Source organism: Giraffa tippelskirchi, chromosome 2 (genome assembly GCF_054371585.1).
Source record: "Giraffa tippelskirchi isolate mGirTip1 chromosome 2, T2T-mGirTip1v1.2.pri, whole genome shotgun sequence".
Classification (NCBI taxonomy): Eukaryota; Metazoa; Chordata; class Mammalia; order Artiodactyla; family Giraffidae; genus Giraffa; species Giraffa tippelskirchi.
The window spans coordinates 64,420,411-64,432,431 of record NC_137276.1 but is presented as its reverse complement, the minus strand read 5'-3'; the positions used below and the strand labels follow the sequence as shown (position 1 = coordinate 64,432,431).

Below are 12,021 nucleotides of genomic sequence, written 5' to 3'. Positions count from 1 at the left end.
ATACAGTGAAGACTCTCCTAGGGAATCATCTTATAATGTCTGAGTAACTGTGATAAACACAATAAGAGCCCTCCAAAGATGCCCGTGTTCTACTCTTTGGATTTGTAAATACAGTAGTTCAAATACAGCAAAGACGGTTTTGCAGATGTGATTAAGGCTAAGGAGTTTGAGGTGGGGAGATTTTTCTGCATTACCTGCGTGGGTTCAATTAAATCACATGCATCCTTAAAAGCAGAGAACCTGTCCCTGCTGTGGCCAGAGAGAGAGATATGACAAGAGACAGAGGGCCAAACAGATGCAATGTTGTTGATGTTGAAGGAGGAAGGAGGCTACTAGCCAAGGAATGTGGTGGCCTCTAAAAGCAGGACTTCAAAGGCAAGCAAATAGATTCTCCCCTGGAGCCTCCAGAAAGGAACCTCCTGAGAGTAACTTGATTATAGCTCAGTGAATCCTGTATCAGACTTCTGCCCCACAGAACTATAGGATTATAAATTTGTGTTGTTTTAAGCTACCAATCTTGCAGTAATATATTACAGCAGCACAGAAAACTAGTACACTTGTACAGAATGAAGAGAATTTCTTTTTTGACAAAAGAACGGGATATCCTGTTAAAGAAGAAGAGTGAAAGTGAAATCGTTCAGTCGTGTCTGACTGTTTGCGACCCTGTGGACTGTAGCCTACCAAGCTTCTCCATTCATGGGACTTTCCAGGGAAGAATACTGGAGTGGGTTGACACTTCCTTCTCCAGGGGATCTTCCCGACCCAGGGATCAAAAACTCAGGTCTCCTGCATTGTAGGCAGACACTTTACTCTCTGAGCCACCAGGGAAGCCCAAAGAATAAAAACTACCTAGTGAATTAGCAAAATTTAAGGTAGAGCCTTTTCATACAAATCTGTAAATATATGCTTTAAATCCACTCTAAACCTTTCACACAAGAAACCCAATATTAAGCGTTACAAATGGGTCAGTCAATAAATCTTGTTCCCATGTCACCCAGCTCCCTAGGCCAAAAACAAGTCTGTGATACCAGAAAAAAAGGCCAGTACAGGGCAACCACCCCCCCCCATTCCTCTGGATTACTCACTCAATGAATTCCTCTTTACATTGCTGTAGCATCTCACATGTCTGCTGGATCTCTTGCTCACTCAAAAGCACCAACATCCCAATAGTTAGGTGAAGCTTTTTAGGATTCTGGAAAATGCTGCTATCAACCCCATGATCCTGTTACCAAAGGGAGAAAAAGAAGAAACTCAGCCTATACAAAACTAAATGGCAGGAACAGAACTGAGCAGAAAGAAATAAACTCACACATCCATGACCAACTGACTTTTCAACTAGGGTGCCAGGACAATTTAGTGGGGAAAGAAGAGTCTCTTCAACAAATGATATTGGGACAACTGAATATCTACATGCAAAAGAATGAAGTTGAACTCATACCTCATACTATATACAAAACCTACATCAAAATGGATCAATGATACAGGAGCCAAGAACCATATAATCACAAAACTCCTAGAAGACAGGAAAATCTTCGTGACCTTGGATTTGGCAACGGATTCTTGGATATGACACCAGCAGTATGTCAACAAAAGAAAAATTAGGTAAATCAAACTTCACACTTTAAAACTTTTGTGTATCAAAGGACTATCAAGAAAGTAAAAAAGACAACCTAAAGAATGGGAGAAATATTTGCAAACCATATACCTGATAAGGGTCATACAGTATGCATAATATATAAAGAACACTTACATAGCTCAACAACTAAAAGACAATTCAATTTAAAAAACAGAAAAAGGACTTAGTAGACATTTCTCCAAAGAAGAAATACAAATGGCTAACAACTACATGAAGATGTTAAGTGTCTTCAGCCATTAAGGGAAATGCAAGTCAAAACCACAATGAGGTGCCATTTCACACCCATCAGGCTGGTTATAATCGAAAGAGTGGAAAACAACAAGTGCTGGCAAGGATGTGCATCAAGGGTATGAGATTCCCTTTAGGGGTGATAAAAACATTTGAAATATTACAGAATTGGTAGTTGCACAATACTGCTAATGTACAAAACGCCCTGAATCATTCATTTTAAAATGGTTAATTTTATGTTAGATGAATTTCACTTCAATCAAGTAATATTTTTAAAAAAATGAACTGGTAGCCTGACAAAATGGTATGCCCAGGAAAAACAGAATGCTACTTAATTATAGATTCTAATAATCTTTTGTTCCTCATCGGCTTTTAATTAGTTCAGAGCAACTGGGCCTCTTATGGCCTTACCCAAAGATAATATACTCTTTATAAAAGACAGTTTTTATCTTAGCAGACACTGCAGTATTTATAGGTAAAACATTTTGTGTTAAGAACAAACTGTCCCCAAGCAAAGATGGGTGAAAAATAAATTCAGAGAAATATCTAGACACTGGAGTTGCCACATCAAGTATGGTCATCCTTTTCTGGCATCATCATTCTTTGCACTTAAAACATTTGTCTCTGAAAGCAGAAAAAAGTAAATACATTTATGAACCCCACTGTCACTTTTAAAAAGACATGAGATTCACTTAGCATACAACTAACCATTTTAGGGTGACAATGGAGTGGTATTTCGTGTATTCACAATGTTGTACAACTGTCAGCTTTGTTTAGTTTCAAAACTTTTTCATCACCCGATAAAAACACTTCTTATTTATTAAATAATCACTCTATTATTTCTCATTGCTTATCCTCTGGTAACCTCTAGTTTGCCTTTTATCTCTTTGGAGTTTGGTACTCTGGATATGGCAGATAAAATAAATCACACTACATACAACCTTTGTGTCTGGCTTCTTTCACTTAGCATGCTTTCAAACTTCATTCAAGTTGAAGCATATATCAGTACTTCATTCCTTTTAATGGCTGAATAATATTCCAGTGTATGCATATAACACAACTTGATTATCCACTTAACTCTTGATGGCCATTAGGATTGATTCCATCTTTTGGCTAGTATTATGAATAATACTGCTTTAAAAAACATTTCTATAACAAGTTTCATGTTAACATACGTTTTCAACTCTTTGGGATATATACTAAAGAGTGGAATTGCTGGGTCCTATGGTAACTCTATGTTTAACTTATTGAGGAATCACCAAACTGTTTTCCACAGGAACTGAACAATTTTACATTCAGATCAGTTCAGTTGCTCAGTTATGTTTGACTCTTTGCCACCTCATGAACCACAGCACGCCAGGCCACCCTGTCCATCACCAACTCCCTGAGTCCACCCAAACCCATGTCCATTGAGTCGGTGATGCCATCCAACCATCTCATCCTCTTTCATCCCCTTCTCCTCCTGCCCTCAATCTTTCCCAGCATCAGGGTCTTTTCCAGTGAGTCACCTCTTTGCATCAGGCGGCCAAAGTATTGGAGTTTCAGCTTCAACATCAGTCCTTCCAATGAGCACCCAGGACTGAGCTCCTTTAGGATGGACTGATTGGATTTCCTTGCAGTCCAAGGGACTCTCAAGAGTCTTCTCCAACACCACAGTTCAAAAGCATCAATTCTTTGGCGCTCAGCTTTCTTTATAGTCCAACTCTCACATCCATACATGACCATTGGAAAAACCATAGCCTTGACTAGAGGGACCCTTGTTGGCAAAGTAATGTCTCTGCTTTTTAATATGCTGTCTAGGTTGGTCACAACTTTCCTTCCAAAGAGTAAGTGTCTTTTAATTTCATTGCTGCAATCACCATCTGCAGTGATTTTGGAACCCAGAAAAATAAAGTCAGCCACTGTTTCCACTGTTTCCCCATCTATCTGCCATGAAGTGATGGGACCAGATGTCATGATCTTAGTTTTCTGAATGTTGAGCTTTAAGCCAACTTTTTCACTCTCCTCTTTGACTTTCGTCAAGAGACTCTTTAGTTCTTTACTTTCTGCCATAAAGCAGAAAGGTGGTGGTGTCATCTGCATATCTGAGGTTATTGATATTTCTCCCGGCAATCTTGATTCCAGCTTGTGGTTCATCCAGCCCAGCGTTTCTCATGATGTACTCTGCATATAAGTTAAATAAGCAGGGTGACAATATACAGCCTTGACATACTCCTTTTCCTATTTGGAACCAGCCTGTTGTTCCATGTCCAGTTCTAACTGTTGCTTCCTGACCTGCATACAGGTTTCTCCAGAGGCAGGTCAGGTGGTCTGGTATTCCCATCTCTTTCAGAATTTTCCACAGTTTATTGTGATCCATAGAGTCAAAGACTTTGGCATAGTCAATAAAGCATAAATAGATGTTTTTCTGGAACCCTCTTGCTTTTTTGATGATCCAGCGGATGTTGGCAAATCCCTGGTTCCTCTGCATTTTCTAAAACCAGCTTGAACATCTGGAAGTTAATGGTTCAGGTATTGCTGAAGGCTGGCTTGGAGAATTTTGAGCATTACTTTACTAGCGTGTGAGATGAGTGCAACTGTGCAGTAGTTTGAGCATTCTTTGGCATTGCCTTTCTTTGGGATTGGAATGAAAACTGACCTTCTCCAGTCCTGTGGCCACTGCTGAGTTGTCCAAATTTGCTGACATATTGAGTGCAGCACTTTCACAGCATCATCTTTCAGGATTTGAAATAGCTCAACTGAATTCCATCACCTCCACTAGCTTTGTTTGTAGTGATGCTTCCTAAGGTCCACTTGACTTCACATTCCAGGATGTCTTGCTCTAGCTGAGTGTGAGTGATCACACCATCATGATTATCTGGGTTGTGAAGATCTTTTTTGTACAGTTCTTCTGTGTATTCTTGCCACCACCTCTTCTTAATATCTTGTGCTTCTGTTAGGTCCATACCATTTCTGTCTTTTATCGAGCCCATCTTTGCATGAAATGTTCCCTTGGTATCTCTAATTTTCTTGAAGAGATCTCTAGTCTTTCCCATTCTATTGTTTTCCTCTATTTCTTTGCATTGATCACTGAGGAAGGCTTTCTTATCTCTCCTTGCTATTCTTTGGAACTCTGCATTCAAATGCGTATATCTTTCCTTTTCTCCTTTGCTTTTCTCTTCTCTTCCTTTTACAGCTATTTGTAAGGCCTCCTCAGACAGCCATTTTGCTTTCTGCATTTCTTTTTCTTGGGGATGGTCTTCATTCCCTTCTCCTGTACAATGTCACGAACCTCCGCCCATAGTTCATCAGAAACTCTATCAGATCTAGTCCCTTAAATCTATTTCTCACTTCCACTGTATAGTCGTAAGGGATTTGATTTAGGTCATACCTGAATGGTCTAGTGGTTTTCCCCGCTTTCTTCAATTTAAGTCTGAATTTGGCAATAAGGAGTTCATGATCTGAGCCACAGTCAGCTCCTGGTCTTGTTTTTGCTGATTGTATAGAGCTTCTCCATCTTTGGCCTCAAAGAATATAATCAATCTGATTTAAGTGTCAACCATCTGGTGATGTCCATGTGTAGAGTCTTCTCTTGTGTTGTTGGAAGAGGGTGTTTGCTATGACCAGTGTGTTCTCTTGGCAGAACTCTATTAGCCTTTGCCCTGCTTCATTCTGTACTCCAAGGCCAAATTAGCCTGTTACTCCAGGTGTTTCCTACTTTTGCATTCCAGTCCCCTATATTGAAAAGGACATCCTTTTTGAGTGTTAGTTCTAGAAGGTCTTGTAGGTCTTCATAGAACTGTTCAACTTCAGCTTCTTCAGCATTACTGGTAGGGGCATAGACTTGGATTACTGTGATATGGAATGGTTTGCCTTGGAAACGAACAGAGATCATTCTGTCATTTTTGAGTTTGCATGCAATTACTGCATTCCAAGTAGCAGTGTATGAGGGTTCCTATTTCTCTACACCTTCACCAATACTTAATTTTATTATAGTCATCCTAGTAGGTATTAATGGTATTGCAACTACTATGAGGTGGTTTTGATCTGGTTTTCACTACTGACCAATGATGCCAAAAATCTTGTGTCCCTGTTGGACATCTGTACATCTCCTTTGCCCATTTTTTGTCTTTTTATCGTTGAGTTATAAGGATTCTTTATATATTCTGATACTAGTCCCCTATCAAATCATGAATCCCTTTTGAAGGTAATTAGGTCTCAACTTTCATTAAACTCATTTTGCAAATGAAGTCAAGAGAAAAAAAAAAACAACTGAGCATCTTCTCCTCCAACAAGAACAAACAGGAATTCTACCTCTGAATTTCAAGTTCTTATCCCACAGTCTGATCTCTGGGCTAGTAAATCAGCCTAAAGGCAGAAGAATGTATTTATCAAATGCAGATAGTCTTATATCCCAATTCTTCATTTGCCTAAGACTGTCTAATTTTGCCTTGGCAAGAGGAATTAATAGAGTATTCATTTTCTAAGTGTGAACATAGCTTGACCTATTTTTAAATCTGATGAAGAGTTTTATGATTCTACACATCAACTCAAATTGCCTCATTTAATGAAAGTGATTTTAAGGAACAATCAACTTTAAAAGTGTCGAGGAAGACTAAGCACAATGCTTATCAAACCCTAGCTGCTGTAACTCGTGGCAGAAGCTGTCATTTTAGAAAGGCAAGCAAAGTCCCCCAAATGATGCCAATATGCACAACCCTATTGCAAACTAGAATTGAGACTTGATCCCCTAGTAATAAGATCTAATATTTTCTAAGCCCTTTACTCTGCCCTAGCATTTCTTACAAACTTTATATAGACAAATATCTTGTGAGCAAAGTAGTAGTATTCACTGTTCACAGATGAGGAAAACTGAGGCAAAGAGAAATAAAGCCACTGTCCCAAAGAAACACTGGTAGGAAGCAATGAAGCTAAAATTCAAACCCAGGTAGTCAGGTCCCAAAGCCTACACTTTTGATCAGTATTACACCACCTCTCCAGTAATAGTTGCCCTGAAAAAGCTGGAACAATGTGGCTATCACCCAGAGGCAAGGCCTTACACATTTCAATAAAACTCACACAATAAATGGGTCTGATCACCAGACTAGTTCTGAAAATAAGGCAAATCTCATAATTCCGTGAAAAGAAAGGTAGTTTTAATGCTTGCCTTTTCTGAGATATGAGCACCAAAAGCATAATTCATAAAAGAAGAAAAAAAAGGATTAATTGAACTTGATCAAAGTTAAAAACTGTGCTTCACTGTGGTACATATACACAATGGAATATTACTCAGCCATTAAAAAGAATTTGGTCAATCGGTAAAGATAACCCTGTATGCAAGACATCAAAAGAGACACAGATAAATAGAATAGTATTATGGACTCTATGGGAGAGGGTGAGGGTGGGAGGATATAGGAGAATGGCATTGAAGCATGTAAATTATCATATGTGAAACGAATTGCCAGTCCAGGGTTGACGCATGATACAGGGTGCTCGGGGCTGGTGCACCGGGATGACCCGGAGGGATGGGATGGGGAGGGAGGTGGAAGGGGGGTTCTGGAAGGGGAAAACATGTACACCCATGGTGGATTCATGTCAATGTATGGCAAAACAAATACAATATTGTAAAGTTAAAAAATAGAAAATAAACTAATTAAAAAATAATAATAATATATTTGAATCAGTTCTAATGAGGTGGATAAAACTGGAGCCTATTATACAGAGTGAAGTAAGCCAGAAAGAAAAACACCAATACAGTATACTAATACATATATATGGAATTTAGTAAATCGGTAAAGATAACCCTGTATGTGAGACAGCAAAAGAGACACAGATGAACAGAACAGTCTTTTGGACTCTATGGGAGAGGGTGAGGGCAGGATGATATGGGAGAATGGCATTGAAGCATGTAAATTATCATATGTGAAATGAATCGCCAGTCCAGGTTCGATGCATGATACAGGGTGCTTGGGGCTGGTGCACAGGGATGACCCAGAGGGATGGGATGGGGAGGGAGGTGGGAAGGGGGTTCTGGAAGGGGAACACATGTACACCCATGGTGGATTCATGTCAATGTATGGCAAAACCAATACAATATTGTAAAGTAAAAAAATAGATAAATAAATTTTAAAAAATAAATAAATAAAAATAAAAATTGTGCTTCAAAAGACACATTAGCAAAGTGAGAAGAGTAGCCACAGAGAAAAAAGATTATTTGGGAGAAAAATATTTGCAAATCATATGCTGATAAAAACAATTTTTTTAAGTTTTTAAAAATTCAGTAATAAAATGGATACACCATCCAACTTAAAAATGAGCCAAGTATCCATTTAATTCACCAAAGAAGATATACTAATGGCTAATAAACATATGAAAAGACACTGAACATCATTAGTCTATCAAAACCAAAATGAGATACCACTTCACATTCACTAGAATGACTAGTTTCTATTAATAAATCATATTAGGGCATCTGGATAGTCATTTAGAAAAAGAATAAAATTATATGTATTCACTGCACCAGACACAAGAATAAACTTCAAATTAAAGACTGAAATGTAAATAAACAAACTATACAAGAAAAAAAAATGGGTAAATTCTTCTTTAACCTGGATGCAGAAAAAGGTTTTCAAACTAAGACTAGAAATCCAGATGTAGTAAGAGATAAAGACAAATAAATTTGATTATTTAAAAAGAGAAAACTTTTATATGGCAGAATATATAAGCAAGTCAAAAGACAAACAATACACTAGAAAAAAATATTTACAATATATATCACAGATAAGGGGTTAATATCTCTAATATATAAAGGACTTTTAAAAATCAAAGGAAAATGACTAAAATACTATTGCTATTAAGCAATGGACAAAAGACATAAACAAGACACTTCACAAAAATAAAAATGACTCAAACACGGGAAGATGTACATCGTTATTCAAAAAAATTCCAATTCTCAGGAAATATACTGAGGTATTAGTGTAAAGGGCTGTGACATATGCAGTGCATTTTATAGAAGTTCAGAAAGAATGAAAAAAGAAGAAGAGAGAATGATAAAGTAAAATATTAACAGCAAGCAAATCTGAGTAAGGGTACTATTCTCAGTCTTACAACTTTTCTGTGAGTTTAAAATTATTAGTATCCCATTGCTACTGTAACAAATTACCACAAACTTAGAGGTTTGTAAGTGAAAATCACTCAGTCTTGTCCAACTCTTTTCGACCTCATGGACTATACACAGTCCATGGAATTCTCCAGGCCAGCATACTGGACTGGGTAGCCTACCCCTTCTACAGCGGACCTTCCCGACCCAGGAATCAAACCAGGGTCTCCTGCATCACAGGTGGATTCTTTACCAACTGAGCTATCAGGCAAGCCCACTTAGAGGTTTAAAAACAATACAAATGTATTATGTTACTATCTGGAAAAAAGAAGCTCAAGAACCTTTTTCCCTTAACTGATTCTCTGGGAGCCTACCACTATAGTCAATTTGAATTCACTGGCCACAAAAAGTGCCAAATACTGGGAAGTCAAACATAGATAATGCAAAAGAGCAAGAAAAGGAACAGATGAGATACCTAAAGGCCACATAATCTGAAGTCTCTGGGGGAATTCTGAGTCATAGGAGTTCCAACAGTCTTCAACTATACTGGAGATTATACAATGCATACGCAACCCTACCGGACAATCTTCTAATAAATGAAGAAACACCCTAAATTTTACCCTGCCTAGCAATGCCATCTAACAAGAAAAGCTCTTCTCTTATTGAATTTTCTAAATTTAATGTGGAACCAAACAATCTTCAAAGCAATGGCATAAATCTCTAGAGTCACTGTTTTTCTTTGGTTGGAATATATCATATTCCTACCCGCAAGCCTCTTCACTGAAATGAATAAAGGCCAACAACAAATTCTTTACTCCAGGGGCTTAATTACACTGGGCCCTGCTCCAAGTTCACCATTACTCAGAGCTGGAACTATTTTACTTCATTAGGTTGGCCACCCAGGCTGGCGCCTGAAAATTCTAATGGTGGTGACCTTCCACCCAGCAAGCAGAACCAAAGGGTGAAGTAACAGGAATTCCCTAGGGCAGTTCTATCTCAACTAGGGGAGGGGGGGGTATTCTTTGTCGCTAAGCCACATCTATGAGCCTCAGTTTCTTTATTTGTTAAATAAGACCTCATCTAAGGAAAAAAATACATGCAAAAGCTACCTCCACCGAAAGCTTGTGTGCAGGCCTAAGCCCAAGTTCAGAGTTCAACCTCAAGCTGTAACTCAGCGTGCGTGCGTGCTAAGTTGCTTCAGTCATGTCTGACTCTTTGCGACCCTATGGACTGTGGCCCACCAAATTCCTCTGTCCATGGCATCTTCCATGCAAGAACACTGGAGTGGGTTGCCATGCCCTCCTCCAGGGTAATCGTCCCAATCCAAGTATCGAACCCACATCTCTTATGCCTCCTGCATTGGCAGATGGATTCTTTACCAATTGTACCACCTGGGAAGCCCATAGCTCCATGATTTACTAGCAATCACCAACCACATGGTCACAGGCTTTTCACTGATCTCACTTTTAATCCAGCCCTCAGGCTCCATGGGGGCAGAACTGCTAGCAGTCCTATCAGAATGAACAATTAACAAGGAATAGTGAAATCTAACAATTGTCATGCTTGGGGAAAAGGCCAATAGAGAGAAGTACGGATTAACCCAGTTTTTTTTTTCCTTAAAGCCCTAATAAGTCTGCAGGACAGCAATGGAGATGGGATGGGATGAATGGAGAGGGTGGGATGAATTGAGAAAGTAGTACTGAAATATATACATTACCTAATCACATGTAAAATAGATAGCCAGAGGAAATTTGCTGTATGATGCTCTGTGACAACCTAGAGGGGTGGGATGGGGTGGCAGGTGGGAAAAAGAGGTTCAAGAGGGAGAGGACACATGTATATCTTTGCCTGATTTATGTTGATGAAAAGACCCTGATGCTGGGAAAGATTGAGGGCAGGAGGAGAAGGGGATGACAGAAGATGAGATGGTTAGATGGCATCACCAACTCGATGGCCATGGGTCTGGCTGGACTCTGGGAGTTGGTGATAGACAGGGAGGCCTGGCGTGCTGCGGTTCATGGGGTCGCAAAGAGTCGGAGACAACTGAGCGACTGAACTGAATTGAACTGAAGGCAGAAACCAATACAACATTGTAAAGCAATTATCCTCCAATTAAAAATAAATTAATAAAAACAAAACCAAAAGCCCCAATAAGAATTCAAACTGATCTCTTGTGGTTGGGATATAACATAGATATATCTGCCAGAGCTATCAGCTAGCAGAAAGGAAGCCTCTCAGACTCAGATCCCTTACATGAGTTAAGAATGCCTATGAATATGATTCAAACATGTAGCACAAAACGTAATTTACAGCACACTGCCTTGACAGTATATGTTGAGAGGCACAGACAAAAAAGTAATCCTCCAATTATATTCACATATATCATCCTCCAGGAACTCCGGGTATAACAGAGGTTTGGGATTTAGCTACAAGTCTTGTAAGCTGGAATATAGGGTCTCAGGTTGTAATTTCAATGCAGTCATTAACCAGCTATGATCAGGCACACCATTTCACTTCTCTAGACCTTGGTCTCCTTCTCTGTAAGATAAGGGAGATGGCCTAGTTTACTTCTAACTCAAAGGTCCTATACAGATTTTTTACATAATCTCACAAAATCTATAAATAAGTACAAAACAAGTATTTGTGAGGTGTCCACCAATTCACTTCCTGATATTCTATGCAAAGAAAAAGAGGGAATAAGTATGGAAGGCTTCTCCTACTATGCTCATTATATTTTCTTTTTTTATGGCCAAATCCCAGAAAATCCCTCCTGAGTGAATGATATAAACCTCATTCACATAGGAAAGTTATTCATATAGGCAGACTGGTAAAAAAAAAAAAGAGCATTTGGTTTTGCAACCAGATAGGCCTATGGTCAAATTCTATTTGGGCCATTTATCAATATTACCTGAGGTAAGTTAGTCATTGCTCTGAAACTCAATTTCATCATCTCTAAAACAGACAAAAAGGGTTGTGCTGAAGCCTCTGGAACACAGTAGTATGTATTAAGTACAGGTTTTACTCCTTCTTGCTTTTTATGTGACTATGCAACACTCTAAACAAATGCCATCTTTACTCT

At 38.8% G+C, this 12,021-nt stretch overlaps 1 protein-coding gene across 30 annotated transcripts in view; it reads right to left on the bottom strand.

Moving 5' to 3' along the window:
• Positions 1 to 12,021, bottom strand: part of ASCC1 (activating signal cointegrator 1 complex subunit 1) — a 132,273-nt gene that overhangs the window by 60,571 nt on the left and 59,681 nt on the right. For all 30 annotated transcript variants that reach the window (XR_014076056.1, XR_014076055.1, XR_014076054.1 and 27 more), the window contains one exon: positions 1,086 to 1,222. Coding sequence is in view for 22 of the 30 variants with exons in the window: in XM_081566910.1 (XP_081423036.1) it covers positions 1,086 to 1,222 (137 nt within the window). In the remaining 8 variants the exon portion in view is untranslated. The remainder of the gene's footprint in view (positions 1 to 1,085; positions 1,223 to 12,021) is intronic.